The 22,992-nt window shown below is 37.2% G+C and overlaps 1 protein-coding gene across 4 annotated transcripts in view; it reads right to left on the reverse strand.

Annotated features, from left to right (window-relative positions):
• Positions 1-888: 888 nt before the first annotated feature.
• The window catches only part of LOC128508598 (collagen alpha-1(XIX) chain-like), a 249,937-nt gene continuing 227,833 nt past the window's right edge, over positions 889-22,992 (reverse strand). For 2 of the 4 annotated variants that reach the window (XM_053479990.1, XM_053479991.1), the window contains exons 52-56: positions 22,373-22,510; positions 19,886-19,952; positions 19,517-19,657; positions 4,334-4,411; positions 889-1,825 (exon numbers count right to left, since the gene is read on the reverse strand). In XM_053479990.1, the coding sequence (XP_053335965.1) occupies positions 1,725-1,825; positions 4,334-4,411; positions 19,517-19,657; positions 19,886-19,952; positions 22,373-22,510 (525 nt within the window). In that variant the 3' untranslated portion in view covers positions 889-1,724. Of the gene's footprint in view, positions 1,826-4,333; positions 4,412-19,516; positions 19,658-19,885; positions 19,953-22,372; positions 22,511-22,992 lie in introns of those variants that run through there. The other 2 variants (XM_053479992.1, XM_053479993.1) reach the window with 2 other exon arrangements.

Consider the following 22,992-nt stretch of genomic DNA (forward strand, 5'->3'; position numbering starts at 1 on the left):
CCAGCAAATGTCCTTGCTTAAAATGGAAACCTTTTTCTGATCAGGCAATGTATAGACAAAGCAGTAAAAACGCTTATCCACAAAAAAGAAAAAAAAGAAAAAACACCAATAACAACAAAAATAATTCAATAGCCATTGTGTTTACAGTAATGACTGGTGAAATTAACTAACCAGCCTAGTAACAAACAAACAAATGTTTATTTATTTTATATGAATTATTGATAATCGTTTTCTGTTCAAATGCTCTGGCCTGTACTTGCAAATCTTCACATAAGAAATCCATATACCCTACAGACTTTACACAATATGCATTATACAGTATTACACTGCCTGGCCCCTAAAGAAAGTTAATTAAAATTATTTTGAACCATCTTTAGTTTTGATTGTGTAAGCATTATTACAATCTTTGTAAAAATGTCCCTTAATGTTATTACCATTTAACATTACATAGATTTTTGACAGAAATCTTTTAGTGATGATGGTCAAAGTAAATCACTCTGTAAAGTCTTTTTTTTAACACACCAACAACTTATGAGTTAAGGTCAGCACTCTGTGATGTTTAAAATTATGTGTGAAAATTACTTCACAATTTGGAAGTTCACATAATACTTGTGAGCGAAGAACTGGCCAAGTAAAGCGAACCAACACTGTCTTTAATGCATAATGGATTCTCTGCTTTTCTTCTTACCCTAAAGTAACCATCACTCTGAACCAGGGTTAATCTAGACTCATCAGACTACAAATTTTGTACTGCACCAGAGTCCAATCTTTATGCTTCCTAGCAAATTAAAGCTTTTTTTCTGATTAGTAGTAGTTTTCCTTTGCCCACACAGATGTTTAGTCTCAATGTTCCTATAAAAATGCTCTATATAAACTAATATAAACTATTAAATATAGTTGTGACTACTATAGTTGTCTACTATAGTTGTTATTTCTACTTTATTTGTATACACAAAGGGTTTAATTCATTAGTATAGTTAATAGTCATGATTGTTTTCTGATTATATTTTTTAGTACACAGTTGACAGTTCATTGCTATCCTTCCAGGCTTTGATATTGAATTGTACAGCTCGCAATCAAATTTTAATAATTTTAGCAAACTCCTTAGTTCTTCTCTTTTAGTAAGGCCAATAATTTGACTTAAAGAACTTAAATACATATTTTTCATGACAAACAGGACACATCTTCCCACTTGGTGGTTTAAGAAATAAAAAGCTACTCACTCTATCATTTATGGTTAAGAGAATTGTCTTATAGTGTATTGTATTCTCTATAGTAATTTTTATTTTATCCAATTATCTAAATCCAAATAGCGCCTTTTTCAGCCAGGCAATACAATAAAGTCCTAATATTCTGTAATTTCTTCACACAATAATTAAAGTATTTATTCTCTACTGCACAACAAAAAGCTGAGGTAAACAAGAATTAACAAATTTAAGAACCTAGCCTATATATTCTGCTCATTTAAAAAAAAAAACCCTGAGAATAATTGTCCAGTATTTCAAACATTTGGTCACACATATAAGAAAACATATATTAAGTATGAGAAGAAACAGAAACTGAGAGGTGCTAGGTCAGTGAAATAATGAGTGAAATAATCACCCATGAAAATAATACAAACGGAACCATAGTTTTGGCAAAACATTAAATGGTGGCCATTTTATGCTGAGAAAGTGAACATTTTTGTGGTCTCCATACTTTGGCTGAAGACTACAGAGTTGAGTCTAAACCTCCTCGTTGGTTTGAGGCAAAGCATGGGTGCAGTCATCCTTTTTGCATTTCCCCTGTGGGCCCTGGGGCCCTGGGAGTCCTATTCCAGGTGGACCTCGGATAGAAACAAACAAAAAAAATTGATTGAGCAGAATGATCACCCTTTTAATGACATTTACTGGGGCTACTGGAACAATATATAAAATATCCTGTTTAGACAGGATATTTTGGTGGCAAAATATGCTGAATGGCCACTGCTATTACGTAATACTGTTGCGATGAGGGGTTGAACTTGGTTAGCAACAATGTAAAATTGTAGCATGTTAGTCAGAGTTTCCTGTTGTTTCAGTGTGATATTTATATGACGTGGTTCTGTTTTTCTTCAACTCTACCCGGTGTAGTATGTAGCTGTGTGTAATGCCTGAATACGAATAGTCACTGTTTTAGTATTAAATCCAAACTGCATGCACTCAAACCTAAATAGTTACCTAAACTTTGCATTTATACAAAGTGTTATCTGACCTTGTTAAAAATATGGGTTTTTAAATATGAGTGGAATTTCAAAGAGCTTTTTTTTTGTTGTCCAGGGCAAAACTTAAAAGTCAGGTTTAAAAAACTTTTTTAACATCCAGTATGATACAACAGCATCCTTGCCTGGAGGAGGCCATCTACCAAATATCAGTGATTAGGTAAGGAACACATTAGTAAAAAAATCCAACAATGCCAGTCAGTTTTAAAAGAAAGAGCCACAGCTAAGATGGTAAAAGTTGTACAAATAACAACCATAGCCATGGCAGGTCACAAATAGTTATAGACCCTTATAGTACAGCAATTTGGAAAAACTATTTGATTGACAGAAACCCAATAATGCTCATCACCCTAAAAACAACTTTAATACCGTGAAGAATGGTGGACGTATTAAGAGTTGTTGTGAGTCCCTTGGTTGCTGTGAGCCATGACTAGTTTACAGCCAGTAAGCTGAGTAAGATAGTGGGGCCAACCCAGAGTATTTTACCATTGCTTAGGCTGGACTGTTAATTTAAAACTGATTCCTAGAGAGTTACAATTTATACCCACCTAAAGGATTATTAGGAACACCTGTTCAATTTATCATTAATGCAATTATCTAATCAACCAATCACATGGCCGTTGCTTCAATTCATTTAGGGGTGTGGTCCTGGTCAAAACAATCTTCTGAACTTCAAACTGAATGTCAGAATGGGAAAGAAAGGTGATTTAAGCAATTTTGAGCGTGGCATGGTTGTTGGTGCCAGACGGGCCGGTCTGAATATTTTACAATCTGCTCAGTTACTGGGATTTCAACGCACAACCATTTCTAGGGTTTACAAAGAATGGTGTGAAAAGGGAAAAACATCCAGTATGCGGCAGTCCTGTGGGCGAAAATGCCTTGTTGATGCTAGAGGTCAGAGGAGAATGGGCCGACTGATTCAAGCTGATAGAAGAGCAACTTTGACTGAAATAACCACTCGTTACAACCGAGGTATGCAGCAAAGCATTTGTGAAGCATTTGTGAAGCCACAACACGCACAACCTTGAGGCGGATGTACTACAACAGCAGAAGACCCCACTGGGTACCACTCATTTCCACTACAAATAGAAAAAAGAGGCTTCAATTTGCATGAGCTTATCAAAATTGGACAGTTGAAGACTGAAAAATATGTTGCCTGGTCTGATGGGTCTCGATTTCTCAATCTCAGAATTTGGCATAAACAAAATGAGAACATGGATCCATCATGGTGTGGGGGATGTTTTCTTGGCACACTTTAGGCCCCTTAGTGCCAATTGGGCATCGTTTAAATGCCACAGGCTACCTGAGCATTGTTTCTGACCATATCCATCCCTTTATGACCACCATGTACCCATCCTCTGATGGCTACTTCCAGCAGGATAATGCACCATGTCACAAAGCTCGAATCATTTCAAATTGGTTTCTTGAACATGACAAGTTCACTGTACTAAAATGGCCCCCACGGTCACCAGATCTCAACCCAATAGAGCATCTTTGGAATGTGGTGGAACGGGAGCTTCATGCCCTAGATGTGCATCCCACAAATCTCCATCAACTGCAAAATGCTATCCTATCAATATGGGCCAACATTTCTAAAGAATGCTTTCAGCACCTTGTTGAATCAATGCCACGTAGAATTAAGGCAGTGCTGAAGGGGGGGTCAAACACTGTATTAGTATGGTGTTCCTAATAAACCTTTAGGTGAGTGTACGTGCATTAGAGAATTTTACTCTAGAAATATAGGCTGGTCTTTCTTTGCCAAAATGATAAAATATTAAATTAATATCAGTCTAGATGTCCAGACCAGATTAATATTCTTAAGTGACTGCAAAATATTATAGTATTAGTGTAAACATATATTTTTATTTTTTTGTCAGGGAAACTACAACATGCCGTAACCTGCACTAAATTTCCACAAATGTTGGCTTTTATTTTAAACAGACACAGCCTTTAAACAAACCTTCTTGGCCTTCATCAGGAACAAAAAAAAGTGTTAAAATGAAAAAAAAAAAAAAAAAGAAAAACAAAGGTTTTTACATTCTTTGTGTCACAACATCACCTAGTAAACATGTTTTTTTACAGGACCACACATACCTGGTGGGCCTGCAGGGCCTGGTGCACCTATAATCCCAATGCCTATTTGACCCCTCTCCCCTTTCTGCCCTCGATAGCCTAGTTACAAACACAAAACAATAATTTACTCTAATCAAATACAAAATATTTTCTAAAAGCATGCATTTCATAGAATATCAAATTATAAGTCTTAGAAGTAAACAGAAGATGCAAATGTACACAAACATGCAAGACACACATGAATTCCGTTTTTCTCTAAACATCTCAAAACAAAACTGTCACCACATGCATGTATTGGCTTCCGTCTCCATGCTCTACTTGGATCCTGAGGCCCTGTTAGCCTCTCCAGGCCCTAGCAGCTCAGTTTGGATCCTGAGGACCTCCTAGCCTCTTAAGGCTCTAATAGCCCAGCTTCCATCTCCAGGCTCTACTTGGATTCTGAGGCCCTGTTAGCCTCTTCAGGCCCTAGCAATCCAGTTATCATCTCTAGGCTCCAGGCCTTAGCAGCCCAGCTACCATCTCCAGGCTCTGTTTGGATACTAAGCCTTCTTAGCCTTTCCAGGCCCTAGCAGCTCAGCTACCAATTCTAGGCTCCAGGTCCTAGCAGCTCACGTACAGATGTGGTCTTTAAAAACGCGCGTTTTCGGAAAAGGGATCCCACGACTTACCGCGAGTGCGCGCGGCAAGCTGTGAAAATGCCCTTCAATACCTGTAGGGGGCAGTCGTGTTTCAGTCTAAAGTATTGTGTGTCTACTGAAGCCGAAAAATGTTATGTCTCTTAGGCGCCCATTGACGGCAAGCGACAGAGCTCATAAACGTGTCAAGCTCAAACTGTTATGTATTTATTCATCATTTTCATTCAGAATTATTATTATTATTAGAAGTAGTTCTCCAAATTTATTATTATTATTATTATAACGCACCCGCGCGTGTGCAAAAGGACTACAAAGATGTATGATGTTAGCCTATATTTACGCGCTTTCAAAACAGATGGGTACTGGTGGCTCAGTGGTAGGTGATTTGCGAGACCCGGGTTCGATTCCCAGCCAGTGCTTTTCGCTAAAATACCACGATATAGCCATAACATTATCAAGTTATGCTTCAGTACTAAATGCATGTTGGCAATTGAGAATTTTTTTTTCTTAAGCTATGAAACACATTAGCACTCACCTCACAGTTGCTGTAATTTAATGATTATCATAAGCAAAAGGTGTAAAACAAAGGATTCACATTTATTACATTTTCACCCAGAGCGGGATTCGAACCAGGGTCTGGACGATTTTATAGGATATACGGATATTATACAGATATTATTTAAGCAACGCCACACCACGTGGAAAGCAACAAAAATGCTTCAGTTTCATTGGCTGTTACTGAGTGTCAGCTATTCACGGCTGGCCCCCGCGGAACACAGAACCCCCGGGCTTCGACTGCGCTTCTCCATTCGTTATTACAGGGGCGGACTGGGACCAAAAAGTGGCCCTGGACTTCCTGGCCCACAGCAGCCCACACCATAATACATTGGCTCATTAATGTAGAGATACGTTTTTAACACCAGTTACTAGTATAAAAATATTACACAATACAGAAATCAATACTATTTAAACAAGTTATTTGAAGTATCACTGAACATATATTGGGTCAAAGAAACGAAAAAAAAGAACATCAAGACGAACAACATATAAATCTATAAAGACAATATTTTAAAAGGAATGGCAATAAAACTGAACACGTAAGCTGAAATAAAATCAGTAGCAGCAGTAGCTCACGCTAGTAAACTAGTTACTTATTTTAATTATTAGGGTAGTCAATATTAACACGAAATAATACTGAGAAACATTATTTCAATTAATATTGACCACCATCATAATAACTAGCACAAGTTAGTGCTGCTACTAATTTTATTCTGTTTGATTGCCATTCTTTTTACTTGGCTCTGGTAGATCAGGGGAGACGTGTTGGTCATCATCAGCATGTATTATGATGTGGGATATGGTGGGCTGCTGGATCCAGCCTCACTGTCCCTGACCTGTTATAGGCAGAATCTGTTCATTTGAAGCATTTCACAGCATTTACCTCTAAAGCTTTTTCTTATTTTCGCGTAACCTTTTCTTCTTCCTGCTTTTCATTCACGGAAATTATTATTAATTTGCTCAGAAAATTCGCTGCATCGAGAAAGGATCAATATCTAAAAATTTAAAGATGCCCACGTGTGTGGACAAAGGATACAAAAGTGTATAATCTTTAATAAAGTTAATCTAATACAATATTGTTTCCAATGCTGAAGCAAACATGATTTTGTTTTAGTCTATTCATTGAATACAACGCGACAGCGCGCTCCGAGGTGAAGCGCACCCACAGTTACTGTAATCCCCCATCTCACCTTTACAACAGGTGTGAAGTCACCAAACCGGTTTCGCTGCTGGGGGAATTCACAGAATTGGGGTTTTTAAAACAAATTAACAAGACCGAGGGGGGGAGGGAGTCTCGCCCGCGGAGCAATTCAGTGTAGAACCGCCACTGCCTATTTTCCACCACATCACGTACTTCCCTGATCTCGGACTAAACTCTGCGCTTTGCTTTTATAATGTGGAGCAAGCCCGAGATCATATTAACGTAGCATTCATCATTCAAAGTTATTCATATCAGTGTATAGTAAGTGTGATTTGAAAAGTGCTATAACTCCACCTGCCACAGTTTCAGCCACTGGAACAATCTGACTACATGTGAAGTGCCATGAAAAAGTATTTGCCCCTTCCTATTTTTTTTCTTTGCATATTCGTCACACTTATATAGGTGGAATTTTACCTTTAGGTGAGAACGTATAGGTTAATATGTATAGGTGAGAACAGCTGATTCACACTTGGGGAGAGTGAATAATTTGCATTTGAATGTTGTCTGGCATTGTAAGCACACGCAGTGACACTAAAAGAACAATAGGATTAATAGGAATAGGAGGCACTAAAGAGGAGGATTTTTATTTAGACTATAAAAAAATTAACCTGCGTCTATTCTTAGACGTGCCAGCTGCCACTTTTTAGTCTTATAATGCCCACATGACATGCTGGTACAGAGCTGGAGATAGCTCATCCATGCCAATGATCCCGGGTTTTCACCCTGCGCTATAAAATACGAGTACGACGGCCATCCGCGGACAGCAGCTCCTGCCTCCGTCCGCTCGCGCTGGCTTTTCTTTGAAGTCTCTGGGGCGCGTTCCAATTGCCCCGTTTGCATGCCGCACTTCCTCGTTGTGTGCGCGCGTCTCACTCACACCGCGTAGTAAAATTCACTGTAAACCAACAAACCCAGAGTATTTTATAGCGCGGATGAACCCGGGATCATTAGCAAGGAGAGCTCTTCTTCACTATTCGTGCCTAATTCTGCAGCCCTGCTTCTACGCATATCTGAAGGAGAGGCCGCCTAACTAGTGAGCGAGGAGCGATATTGATTTGGGCGCACGCCGTGACAGGCTAAAAAAAAACTATTGTCCTAAAAAATGTAACAGATGAGGACTCTGATTAATGTGCAAAAACTATATAATAAAACTATATAAGACTACATGCCTTTATAAGACTCAACTTTTATTTAAGCGCACTCACAATAACGAAAAAAACGTGATTTTATAAATGTTTGAAAGCAAATAAGCTGCGCTGCTCTGTATTGTTTTTGGTGAACTTGAGCGCGTCAGAAAATGAACGCAAACGTTTTTATAAATGGTCAGAGTCAGTCTGCTTGCTGTTTTCCCGACGCGTTCATAATCATTAGTCTACTTCTGCCGGTGCGCCCTGGAAAACTCCATGCATGCGGCTGAGCGCTGATTAAAACTATGTAGTAAATTAAAGAGGAGAATCACGATGCCGAATCGAAGTCCTAAGCCCAAACCTCATTTAAATTAAATTAACAAATACTATAAGTAAAAAAAAAACAATAGCTCACGTTTAGAAACCGTTTATAAATTCTTTTCGACATGAGTTGGCCCGGTGTTGTGCGCCGGGAGATTTTCTGAAGCTCCGAAATCACTGGGGCATTTTTTCTAAATAGATGCTATTGTTAATAACTTTTGGGTTTGGGGCTGTATACACACACACATTTTTGAGGGGTTTAAAACGAATTAGTCCGAGCAGACCTACATGAAAGGTGAGAAGTGAGTAACTGCGCGCGCTGTCGCGGTGTATATACTGTACAACACACGTTTATCAACCTACATAAAAACGCTGCCTTTAAAAAACGCTTTATAAAAACGCTGCCTTTTGTAAAGTGAAAGTACTTTACAAAAGACAAACTGCTTTATTTCAGTCATGAATTCACAATCACATCACATTCCAGCTATTATTTCCAGCCGTGGTTAAATAATGTATGAAATAATTATTAAATGCTGGACACAAACAGCAAACATGATGATTATTATAAAATGCCAGAAGAAGCTCGTGGTCATAAAATAATATTTACTTAATAATATAATATATATAGTTCATTCATGTCTTCTGATGATGTCGACACATTTTTTACGTTTTAAATGAGATATGTTGGCATATTCACGAATCAGGACATTCGCATAGTTAAGACTATCAGCCTACTATCAGGAAATTAAATTAATTTCAACACCATGTAAACCGAGACATTGCCATGTCTTTTACTGTTTTGTCCCTGTTAAAACATTACAAAAATATATAAGAAATTTATTAAGAATTTTAAAGCATTTCATCATTATGAAAAAAATATGAAGCACATACACACACATTTATCATGAAAGATCTGTTGTAAAGCAAAATAAAATTCATGTTTGCTTTAGCATTGGGAACAATATTGTTTTAGACTAAGTAATTATACACAATTCTTCGTTGTACAGTACTTGGTCCGGCGTGCGTTTAAATAAAGTCCTTCCATGCGCCATCTGGCGGATATTCAGTGAAGCACAACACATTTATTTAAATTCCCGAATGTTGCTTACGGCAAGTTGCGGCGCGCCGCGCGCTAAATTGAGGCATCCCGCGGGAAAACACACGCAGTCTTAATGACCACATCTGTACCTTCTCCCATTTCCAGTCCAGCTAACATTGCCAGGTTCTGCGTGGATCCTGAAGCCCTGCCAGCTCTCCAGGCCCTGGCAGCCCAGCTACCATGTCTAGGCTCCAGGTCCTAGCAGCTCAGCTACCTTCTTCCATCTTCAGTCCAGCTAACTTCGCCAGGTTCTGCGTGGATCCTGAGGCCCTGCCAGCTTCTCCTGGTCTTGCTAACATATTTTGCTAACATGGCTCTTCTCATAATGCTGCTTTGTTTATTGTTTTCAAGATCAACTGATTTTTACTAGGTGAGTACTTCTTACAACATTTGTGGCTCTTTGGACATAGCCTATAGATTCAACTGTTCAACCTTTGTGCATTCCCCTCAAATGCCAAAAGAGTTGGTATATGACTTAAATTTAGCCCTTACCCAGAGATATACTTCAGCTTCAAAATCTTTTGATTTTAAATGACTATTTTGTATTTGATGGCAGACATTACTGGTGATATAGTGGTGATAGATGGTTGATATTTTATGGCTGCTTTTATCTGGCAATGTGCAGCCAAATCCAGGCCCTGAGTTGCAGTGTATTCCATTGCCATCTGATGTGAAATCCATGTCTGGTTTGAGTGTAAATCACCTTAATGTTCGCAGTTTGTTATCAAAAATGGATCTGCTTAGAATTTGGGTGAATTTAACAGATGCAGATATTGTTGTGTTATCTGAAACCTGGCTAACAAAATCAATCACTGATATGGATATTGGAATGGTTGGTTATAATGTGTATTTTGCTGACAGACCAAGGAAGGGTGGTGGGGTTGCTATTTATCTCAAATCTAAATTTAATGTGAAGTTAATTTATTCAGAATCAATCAGTAAGCAGCTGGATTTTCTGGCAGTGAAGGTGGAATTGGTCTAGGGCCATTATGTTACTGTTGTTGGGTGTTCTAGGCCTCCTTCTGCCCTGAGTACTGCATTGCAGACTCTTATTCAACTCTTATCCAGATTGGACTATTCTGAAATTATTTTAGTAGGTGATCTAAACTGGGACTGGCTAAATCCTTGTTCAGATTAATTTAAGTCATTTTGTGTTTCTGTCAATTTTACACAGATAATCAATTCTCCCACTTGTCCAAATCTTAAATGCCAAGAGAAATCCACCTTAATTGATTTAATTTTGACTAATGCCCCGCATAAATTTTCTGCTGTTGGTGTTTTTTGCAATGACTTGAGTGATCACTGTGTTGTTGTTGCTGTAAAGAATACTAAGATGCCTAAATGTAAACCTCGCGTAATTTGTAAGAGGAATCTCAAAAAATTTAATGAACAGGGTTTTTACCATGATTTGTTTAATTGTGATTGGAGTAGAATAGAGCTGATTCCCGATGTGGAGTCAGCCTGGATCTTTTTCCGGGATAGTTTTTTGCAAAAAATAAATAGACACGTCCCACTAAAGAGATTCATGGTTTTCCTCTGAGCTTGGAGACATTCTTCATGACCACAATTTAGCTTGGGCCAAAGCAAGAAAAACGGGTTCCTGGTCTGATTGGCTTGTTTTTAGGCAGTTAAGAAATAAATGTTCTTCTTTTATTAGAAAAGCAAAATCTGACTTTTATCAGCCACTACAGACAACCTAAATGATCCTAGAAAATTTTGGGAGGCTATAAAATTACTTTTTTAAACAAAGATAGTATTAATGTTCCTTCTTTTATTAGGAAAGGGTCTGCAGTAGTTCATGACAAGCTGGAGATATTGAACCATTTTAATGAGCATTTTATTCAGTCTGGTTCTTTGTTTGACATTTCTTGTCCTTCTACTGTCCTTCTTACAAGGCTCTGTGTTAGGCCCTCTTTTATTTACTATTTATATAAATAACCTTGATCGGCATGTGCCTGATGCAAATTTTAATTTTTATGCAGATGACACAGTTATTTACTGCTGTGCACCCCTCTTAAATAAGCCATTGAACATTTACAGAATGCCTTCACTGTGGTCCAAAACAATTTGTTACAGCTGAAACTTGTGCTCAATGCAGACAAAATCAAACTTATGCTCTTCACTGAATGTTCCCTAAGTGATTACTTCTGATGGACGTGAAATACAGACTATTACAACTTATAAGTATCTTGGTATTGTTATTGATGATTGCCTATCATTTAAGCCTCATGTTTACTGTTTAGTGAGAAAGTTGAGGCAAAAATTGGGTTTTTATTTTCGAAATAAGCTGTGCTTTTCTTTTAATGTTAAAAAAACGGCTAGTGGCATCCACTTTTTTTTATCAGTGCTGGTGATATATTATACAGTATATGCATTCATCTGCTCAATGCCTTCATATGATTGACGCAGCCTATCATGCATCGCTAAGATTTATTACAAATTGTAAAGCACACAGCCACCACTGTTGTGTGAGAGTTGTACTCTCGTGTAGGGTGGTCTGCTTTGGCCACACGGAGGCTCTGTCATTGGTACACATTTATATATAAGGCTATTCTTGGTGTGCTTCCATCTTATTTATGTTTACTGCTTATGAAAAAAAGCACTGGTTATTACTCTCTCCGATCTCTGGCTGTTGTCTTGCTTTCTGTTCCACATATTAGTACTAAGTTGAGTAAAAGGGCCTTTGTTTATTCTGCACCCTTTACATAGAATTTGCTGCAGAATAATTTAAAACTTAGTAAATTGATTCCTTTGAGTGTTTTTAAGTTAAAAATGAGATGTTTTGAGTTGGACTCTCTCATATGTCAATGTTTTTTTTTTATTGAGATTTCATTGTAAGTGCAAAATTTGGCTTTTAAACTGTTTCTATTACTGTTGTATATATGTAATGTGATGTAACTTAGCTGCCTATTTTGGCCAGGTCTCCCTTGCAAAAGAGATTTTTAATCTCAATGGGCTTCTCCTGGTTAAATAAAGGATAAAAAAAAATTTGGCTGCACCCACAAAACTTGAAGCAGAATAAATGACTATGAAATGTTAATAATGCTCTCAACTGCAAGCAATTTCCCCTTTAATAATGTTTAAACAAGCAAATCATCTCCACAGATACTTTGCAACAAAATGCAGATATATACAAATATATATATATTTTTTTTTTACAGTCAAACCTTGGATTGTGATAATCCAATTAGTTCTGGAGGAGTGCATGCAACCCAAAGCACTCGTATATCACTCGTATATGAATTTCTCAATAAGAAATAATAGAAACTCTGATGATTCGTTCCACAACCCAAAAATATTAATATGAAAATCGTTAATACACAATATATAGTAAAAATAAAACAAATTAACCTGCACTTTATCTTTAAAAAGAAACATATCGTTAGTGATTGACACGAGAGGAAAGGGGGCTACTGTGTAGAACGCAACCACATGTGTGCGCACACACACACACACACACACACCAGTTTGCAGAGAGAGACCCTCACTCACACAAGCACATGCGCGCGCGCACACACGCACATACAAACACAAATAAAAATGCTTTACGTCCACACACATGCACGTGATATAGTAAACAATACAAAATTGAAAGTCAAAAATACTTAGATAGATAGATACAGTGCATCTGGGAAGTATTTACAGCCCATCAATTTTTCTACATTTTGTTATGTCACAGCCTTATTCTAAAATTTATTTAATTATTATTTTTTTCCTCAGAATTCTACACACAACACCCCATAATGACAACATGAAAAAAGTTTGAGATAAAAAAAAAAATATTCAAATTAAAAAAATTGAGAAAGCACATGTACCTAAGTATTCACAGTCTTTGCAAAATTGAGCTCAGGCGCATTCTGTTTCCCCTGATCATCCTTAAGATGCCAGAGCCAGAGAGGCTTATCAGACCAGGAAATTTTGTTTCTTATGGTCTGAAAGTCCTTTGGGTGCCTTGCGCCATGTGCCTTTGCCATGTGCTTTTTTCCTTCGACTTCATGCTTGGTTTGTGCTCTGACATAAACAGTTAACTGTGGGACGTTATATGGACAGGTGTGTGCCTTTCCAAATCATAACTGAATTTACCACAGGTGGACCCCAATTAAGCTGCAGAAACATCTCAGGGATGATCAGGGGAAACAGGATGTGCCTAAAATAAATTTTGCAAAGGCTGTGAATACTTATGTACATGTGATTTTATTTTTTAATAAAATTGCAAAAATCTCAAGTAAACTTTTTTCATGTTTTCATTATGGGTGTTGTGTGCAGAATTCTAAGAAAAGAAGTAATTCAATCAATTTTAGAATAAGGCTGTGACATAACAAAATATGGAAAAAGTGATGCGCTGTAAATACTTTCCGGATGAACTGTAGATGTGTACATACATCTATGAATCGATGCATAGATATATGTACACACGTTGATCAGCCATAACAATATGACTATCTGCTTAATATTGAGTAGGTCTCCCCCCTCTTTTAAACAAAACAGAAGTGCACCGTATGTTCTGATACCTTTTTTATGGAGACCAGCATTAACCTTTTCAGCAATATTTACATTTAGACATTTGGCAGACGCTCTTATCCAGAGCGACTTACAAAAAGTGCTTTAAAGTTTACATCACTGGATACATACCTACACTGGATTAACTAGGTTAATAACTAAGTGCCATTAGTCCAACACAACTGGGAAGAGGTTTTTTTTTGGGAGGAGGGGTCAGTCCAAGTACTGGAGAAACAGATGCGTCTTGAGTTGTCGGGTAAAAATAAAGTCTCTGCTGTACGGACATCTAAAGGAAGTTCATTCCACCACCGTGGTGCCAGAACAGAAAAGTGCCTGGATGAATGCCACCCTCGATCTCTAAAAGATGGTGGGATGAGGCGAGCAGTGCTGGAGGATCGGGGGGAAAGTGGTGCAGTGCGTGGTGTGATTAGAGCAGAGAAGTAAGTGGGTGCTGGGCCATTTTTAGCTTTGTAGGCAAGCATCAGCATTTTAAATGTGATGCGGGAAGCTACAGGAAGCCAGTGCAGGGAGCGGAGGAGTTGGGTGGTGTGGGAAAACTTGGGAAGGTTAAAAACGAGACATGCTGCTGCATTCTGAATCAATATGAGCTACAGTAGCTTTTATATTGTATCAGAGTACATGGATAAGCTTTAGCTTCCCATGACTCTTTTGCACGTGTGGTGCACAGTTTTAATTCCTTGTGCCATTTTTAGTATGTCCTGACAGGAAACATGCCACAAGAGCTGCAGTCTTGGAGCTGCTCTGACCCAGTGCTCTAATCATCACAGTTTGGCCCTTGTCAATGTTTACTTAAATCCTAACATTTGCCAATTCTTTCTGATTCCAAAACATAATGAAAACGTTTACTTGCTGCCTAATATGTCCACTCACTTCCAGGTAGCATTGGCATGAGAATTTGTAACTGTAGCTACTGTAACAAGGGGTAAATTGTGGTGGCTCATTACTGTTTTGATGATAAAAAAAAAAACCTACGCAATATTAAGCAAGTTGTCATGATAATATGGCCAATCAGTAGGGGATAGAAAAATAATTACCCCCACTTAATGATAATCACATTTTGGTGCTTTGCAGCCTGATTTGGAGACACATTTTGTTTTATACTTTTAACATTCAAATGAAACATATAACAACAAAATAAAAAAAGGAATAGTAAAACAAAATAGAATCACTAAAATGGAAAAGGATCACCATTTGTGTCAGTATTTTTGCTTTAATTGCAACCTTTAGTCTGTTGGGATATGTCTCAACTAATTTTGCATATCTAGACATTGCAATATTTGTCCACTGTTCTTTGCTCAACTGCTTGAGTTGAGTTCAATTTGATGGTGACTGTTTTCAATGGGTTTTAAGTCTGGTCTTTGATAACGCCATGCAAGGACATTTACCTTTTTTTCCTTTAACTGCAGTTTGGTCTGTTTTGCTGGGTGCTTAACAGTCATTGTCATTTTGAAAAGTAAACTTGTTCCCACTGACAACTTTCTGGCAGAGGGCAAAAGATTTTCCTCAAGAAATTTTCCCCATCCCTTTTTTCTTTTTACCTGGTGAATGCTCCAGTCCCTGCTATAGAGAAACACCCCCATAACAGGATATTACCACCTCCACGCTGTTATTTGGATGGTAAGCTGCATTGGATTTTTGTCAAACACATAGTTTGCTGTTGTGGACAAATAATGAAATTTCTACCTTATTCCATGTGGCCTCAGAATTTTCAAGGTGTGTTTTTTCAAAGATCAAAAAATTTCTTGTAATCATGTTCATGTTGGTTTTTCCCAAGATATATTGTGTTCAGGTGATGAATATATTTGGGTGATTCCATCTCAAATCAACCAGTGGGTTCCACCACATGATCACAGATTTTGCTGATTTTTTTCACCGATTGTTGGTATTGCCATGAAAATAAAAACCCCCTAAAAATGGCAGCCATCTTGATTTTTGGCCTCTACGTGCTTCGAGACGTGCCACGCCCCTTTTTGAAATCCTCTTTTCCTTGATAACTCTCTTGCTATATGTCATATGGAGATGAAACTGGGTATATTTATGTAATTTTCTATGTAGATTCAGATTCTGCAATTTGGCTATCTGCTGTGGTTATGGAGATATTTCTGAAAAAACATTTTTGGGGGGTACCCCTTTTCGACCCCCCAGAACCCACAGTCTGCATGTATATATGTTACTCAAAAAAATAGGGGTTACTTCACATCATCTTATCTTGAAAATAAATAAAAACCAGGGGTGTGTTATGCCCTGTTTTATACAAATCATGAAAAATGAATTGTCCAGGTTTTGCAACATTTTATGATTTGACACACAGAAATGTACTGCAATATCTGTAGAATACTTTATGCATACTCATAAAATCTGCTGCTTTCAAAGTAAAAGTTACCTCAAATTTTTCTGTAATGCATATCTAGTCAAAGACTGATAATGACGTTATTCATCTCTCTACACTGAAAGGACTAATCACAGTTTTTTTTTTCATCACCCTGGGTATCTGATTCTAAAAGAACAAAGCCCACAAAAATGAGTTCATGGAATAAGACCAAAAGGGTACATGTACATGTACAAGACCGGTCAAGTTGCAGTGACACAAAAATATCACCTAGGAAAGGCATGCACTTTGTAGCTAACAAAGTCATTTTGATAGGAAATGCCTCCACAAATTTGTAAAATTCTTGTACTGGCTGGCTGCACAATCTGAGAAGTAATGCACATGATTTAAATTTGGTAGAAGAACTTTCAGTGGATTCATGAGAACCCTAATAAACTTGTGAAAAACAATAGCATTGTGTTCTCTTTCATTACTGACAACACAAAAACTTTTTGCAACTTAGTGAACCATTGTTTTCACTAACACCCCTATAGTAAACCACGAAGGGATGAAGAATTACTTGGGATGTATCCCAATGAAAACCTTGAACAGCATCCTGACAAATGAAAAATAGCATTCTGCAAAATCCATGAGGATAACAGCCTCCTCTCCAATGGAAAGTTTCTCTTTCCGTTCTTTAAAATAAGCAGCTTGGGCCTTGGCTGTATAGTAATGAGCTGTGCAGGAGTCACATTTTTCACAAAGTCTCATAATGAAATCCACTGCTTGAACTGAACAGTGTCATCTGGTTCCAAATCAGCATTTTCAAATATACCATCAAGATTAGGGCTGGGCCATATTATACCTTTCACGGTAATACCGGTAGAATGTTAGGCAATGATAAGAAAATGAAATATCGCGATAGAATATGGGCAAAACACGAATGTGCAGTGCCTTTGTTTCCAAACGCTTATGAAAAAAAGCATGGCGGCGGCGGAGAATAAGGGCGAAAGCAGATCATTGAATCAAACAGATGAACCAGAATTGGTTTGTAAAAATGGTGCAACTTCAGTGGTGTGGAATTTGCATTTGCACTGTTAAAATTTTATATAGCTTTTATGCACATACAAACAGCTGCTTTGTCTCTTGTCAATTATATCGTCAGTTATATCATTATAGCAAATTTTCAAATATATATCGTGATAAATATTTTTGGCCATATTGCCCTGCCCATCTGTAATCAGATTGTGATTAAGATAAACTATATTGGAAAGCTTAAGTTAATAAATTAACATAAATGAAACACACTCACCTGCTTTTTGTTTTTTGTTTTTCTCAATAAGTTTATGAGTAATTTTTAGGAAGGGGTGATCTTTTTCCAACTTAGTGATTAGGTTTTTTATTTGTTTCTATTTTTTCTGACATGTCCATATTTTATCATTTACTTGGCTATTAAAAGTTGCACTTAGTAAATACAGCTGGATAAAACAAAAACTTTGTCTTTCAAAGTGAAATGTGATTAATTTAAGGGGGGGGGGGGGTGAATATATATATATATATATATATATATATATATATATATATATATATATATATATACTCACCTAAAGGAATATTGGGAACACCTGTTAAATTTATCATTAATGCAATTATCTAATCAACCAATCACATGGCAGTTGCTTCAATGCATTTAGGGGTGTGGTCCTGGTCAAGACGATCTCTTGAACTCCAAACTGAATGTCAGAATTGAAAAGAAAGGTGATTTAAGCAATTTTGAGCGTGGCATGGTTGTTGGTGCCAGATGGGCCGGTCTGAGTATTTTATAGTCTGCTTAGTTACTGGGATTTTCACGCACAACCATTTCTAGGGTTTACAAAGAATGGTGTGAAAAGGGAAAAACATCCAGTATGCGGCAGCCCTGTGGGCGAAAATGCCTTGTTAATGTTAGAGGTCAAGAGTGGGGCCGACTGATTCAAGCTGATAGAAGAGCAACTTTGTCTGAAATAACCACTCGTTACAACCGAGGTATGCAGCAAAGCATTTGTGAAGCCACAACACGCACAACCTTGAGGCGGATGGGCTACAACAGCAGAAGACCCCACTGAGTACCCCTTATCTCCACTACAGATAGGAAAAAGAGGCTTTAATTTGCACGAGCTCACCAAAATTGGACAGTTGAAGACTGGAAAAATGTTGCCTAGATTGATGAGTCTCGAATTCTGTTAAGACATTCAAATGGTAGATTGAGAATTTGGCGTAAACAGAATGAGAACATGGATCCATCATGCCTTGTTACCACTGTGCAGGCTGGTGGTGGTGGTGTAATGGTGTGGGAGATGTTTTCTTGGCACACTTTAGGCCCCTTAGTGCCAATTGGGCATCGTTTAAATGGGCTACCTGAGCATTGTTTCTGACCATGTCCATCCCTTGATGACCACCATGTACCCATCCTCTGATGACTACTTCCAGCAGAATAATGCACTATGTCACAAAGCTCAAATAATTTCAAATTGGTTTCTTGAACATGACAATGAGTTCACTGTACTAAAATGGCCCCCACAGTCACCAGATCTCAACTCAATAGAGCATCTTTGGGATGTGGTGGAACGGGAGCTTCGTGACCTGCATGTGCATTCCACAAATCTCCATCAACTGCAAGATGCTATCCTAACAATATGGGCCAACATTTTTAAAGAATGTTTTTAGCACCTTATTGAATCAATGCCACGTACGATTAAGGCAGTTCTAAGGGCGAAAGGGGGTCAAACACCGTATTAGTATGGTGTTCCTAATAATCCTTTAGGTGAGTGTATGTGTGTGTGTATATATATATATATATATATATATATATATATATATATATAACCTGACCTTTTAAATTGCACACCAGCAATATTTGCATTGATTATTTAAAAGAGCAAATACCTCAAGAAAATACCAAACCTCTGTTGTTTGTGTTTCTGTAATCTAATGTCACCTATTCACCCAAGAACATGCTAATGCTTTGAGCACTCAAATACATTCACTGATGGCATTCCATGGACAGAAAAGCACTGTACCTTCAGCCTCTCATATAAATGGTCCCCTGTGGTTGTATATATACTTATTGGTGAGTGCTTTCCTGTTTAAAACTTAATACACACAATGCCCTCTGCAGTTTGGCAAAGAGCAATTTAGTACAACACTGTAAAGATGTGGCATTGTTGTTCTTCAGTGATGCTTTTTCCATTTCTCGTTTCAAATAATTTTATTATAATGTAACTATGGATTTAAAAATACTACACTTATTATGCTTAACCTTCACTGTGTGTAAAGGTTACATAATACTTTGGTGGCATGTATGAAATCATATATGTGTTCTGTACTGTCTTAACATTAGCTAACAGGAAAACAGACAGCTCAAGTTATTTTAGTCACTTGTTTTTGGCTCCTACCTTGAGGGCCTGGAGGTCCTGGCTCTCCAGGAGGACCTGGAGACCCATCATTCCCAGGGGGCCCTGGATGGCCTTGATGACCATGTGCAGCCAATATTGCTGCTGGCACCTTTTCAAGCATGGTGTAACTTGCTAACCTTTCTGCAAAATCATAATTGTAATTGCAATTGTAGCAACTGATCAGTTGGGATAAGAGCAAACATGAAAAATTACAACAAGTTTAACACAGTATTGGTACAGGAAAATAAATATGTCATATAAATTTTTCTGTTACTTAAAACAATCATGGGCACTGTTAATTTTCAGTTCAAGCAATTAGAGAGTAAGACACATAACCATTTACAAGCAAAGACTTCTTGACAGATGTACCTTCAAACACACGCAATACTTCATTTTGGATGAAATTTTTAATTTCCTGCATGGTGTTGTAATCATTCTGCAGGAAAAAAAAACAGAAATAGAATACTTGGTATTTTGCCAGATAATAATAAATTAAAATACATTAGAATATCATTAAAAAGTTTATTTAAGTGATTTAATTAAATAAGTGAAACTCATATTATATACTGTAGATTCTTTACACAAAGGCTAATATATTTCAAGTGTTTATTTATTTTTATTTTGATAAATATGGCTTACAGCTAATGAAAACCTAAAATTCTGTATCTCAGAATTTTTTATATTACTTAAGACTAAAAAAAAAAAAAAAAATCAAGAATCAAGCCCTAGTAAAAAAAAAAAAAAAAAAAAAAAGTATGCTAAGTATATTAAATCCTAGCATGCCAAAACATACCTAAATGTACTTGCAACAGACTAATGACTAGTGTACTTGAAGTTTGCTATTTTGGAACAACTAATTTTGTACTAAGTATATTTACGTTGTAATTAAATTATACAAAAGCACAATTTTAAGTGTATTAAATATACTTTTGTGTGCTAAAGTGGAACAACTTTAAGTATACTTAATACACTTAAAGTATATGGCTGTGTGTGCACTAATGTACATACCTGACAGTAATTAATAATTAATTTGAGAGCGCACGCTCGAGAGAGTAGTGCACTAAATATAAGTACATTTAAATTTACCTGATAATATACTGAAACTACCATATATAAAAAATTGTATTCTAATGTATACTTTCTGTATATTTGTACAATAATTATTTCGAGCATATGTATTTTTTTAATATACCAAAAATACATAAAAAAACAAAATTTAAATAAGTATACTTTGGAAATTAGAGTAACCTTTCACTTGAAGTATATTTTCCAATAATATATTTTTGGATAGTGTACTATAATACAATTATTTTAAAGTATATTTAAAGTTAATTCCAAAATTTGGTAATAGCATGATGTTAGTATACTTTTCATATATTAACTGATGGTAAAATTTTTTGTTAGTATATTTTCAGTGTACTATCGAGGATTTCAATATATTTGTAATACACTAAAGTGTATTTTTTTTCACTGAAAAGCACAGGGATACCATGGTCCTCCAACCAGAAATTAGTACTTTTGGCAGCGTGGGCAGGTGCCCAGTTCTTTTGGAAAATGACATCAGCATCTCCATGAAGCTGGTCAGCTGAGGAAAGCATAAAGTGCTCTAAACCTTTCTGGTAGATGACTGTGCTGACCTTAGAACTGATGAAAGACAGTGGATCACTACTAGCAGATGTCCTGGCTCACCAAACCACCATTAAAATTTTTAATTTTACACTGGACCTCAATTAACTTGGATTATGTGCCTCTCCTCTTTTCCTCCAGACTCAGGGATCTTTATTTCCCATTCAAATACAAAATTTACTTTAATCTGAAAAGAGGACTTTGTCCCACTGAGCAACAGTCCAGTTTTTTTTTGTCCATTGCTCAGATAAGCCCAGGTTTGTCCTTAGCCCAGGTAAGATATTGTCTCTGGTTTAGGAGTGGCTTGACACAAGGAATGGGACACTTGTAGCCCATGTCCTGCATATGTCTGTACGTGGTGGACTTTTGAAGCACTCACTTCAGCTGCAGTACATTCCTTGTAAATCTCTGGCCTCATTTGCCTCAGTTAAGGTCAGTGTTTATGATTAAACAATAAGTAAGAGACTGGGTAAAATAGCATCCATGGGAGAGTTCCAAGGCAAAAGCCAGCGCTGACCCAAAAAACCCACAAAGGCTCATCTCACATTTGGCAAATAATTTCTTGAGTATCCTGAAGACTTCTGGAGACATATTCTGTGAATTGATATTTCATGGATTTGGAATTGATGGAACAATGAATTCTGCGCTCTACCAGAAAATTCTGAAGGAGAATGTCCAGCCATCAGTTTGTGACCTCAAGCTGAAATGCACTTGGGTTATCAGACAATTCTGAAAGAAGAATGGGCCAAAATGGCAGTTGTTGCCATTACCTGCAAATGGAGGCTGCCGCTCTTCATGCTGCTCCAATGGCTGTGACATGCCCACAGTGAGATACAAACACTGCCCCCAGCCCAAACAAATATATACCTATATGGACAAGCATGTTCTTCATATTCATTTAATACACTTGTTTATTTTGTGGGGCCTTATGCAATGTGCTATGTGCACAATGTGCAACTATTCAATGCATGTAGTGAGCATATAGAGGGTCCGGCTATGCTGCAACCACTGTGCTTCATGGTTAGAATGGTGTTCTTTGGCTTTCCTCCTCCAGACAATGATGCTCATTGTGGCCCAACAGTTCACTTTTTGTTTCATTAGTTTGAGTACATTTCTCAAAAAGTAAGATCTTAAAATTTAACATGAGTTTTAATGACTTCAACCTAAGTGTATGCAAACTTCTGACTTCAGCAGGATGGATGGATAGCACTAATTAAACCAGATACATACCAGGAACAATCCTACAGGACCAGGTGGACCAGGATATCCTTTCTCACCAGGCAGGCCTTGGGTACCAGGAGGCCCTCTTTCTCCGGATCGTCCCCTCACTCCTTGAACACCTCTCTCTCCAGGGATTCCAGGATCACCCTAAAACATTTAATCACAGGCATAAAAAAACTTGCACAAAAATTAGATTATGTTTATTTTAGACATTATTTTGAGGTTAATTTGAGTAATAACGCATACATGCACGGGATTCATCACTGTGGATACTGTGTCTTGGCTTGGTCATTATCTGGCTGCATAACTTGCTTACCATGTAAATGAGTTATTGTAATACATCTCTTTTCTGAGTAACTTGTAACATAACATGTTACTTTACAATATAAAAATATAGTAATATGTTACATTTGCTTGAATCGTGTGTTAAGCATTTGTGCATTTTGCCACTTTGCATATAAATTTTGATATTGTAAAAAAAAAACATTTTTTCCATGATTAAATAGTCATATATTCTGCATTCTTTACATTAATTTGTTTTAATTTTAATGATGTGTGTAAGGGGCCTTATGGCATGATGGTGTACACCATTGATGGGGTCCCAATGTATTTGGGAGGTCCCCCGCTTT

The sequence above is a fragment of the Clarias gariepinus genome, chromosome 20, assembly GCF_024256425.1.
Source record: "Clarias gariepinus isolate MV-2021 ecotype Netherlands chromosome 20, CGAR_prim_01v2, whole genome shotgun sequence".
Classification (NCBI taxonomy): domain Eukaryota; kingdom Metazoa; phylum Chordata; class Actinopteri; order Siluriformes; family Clariidae; genus Clarias; species Clarias gariepinus.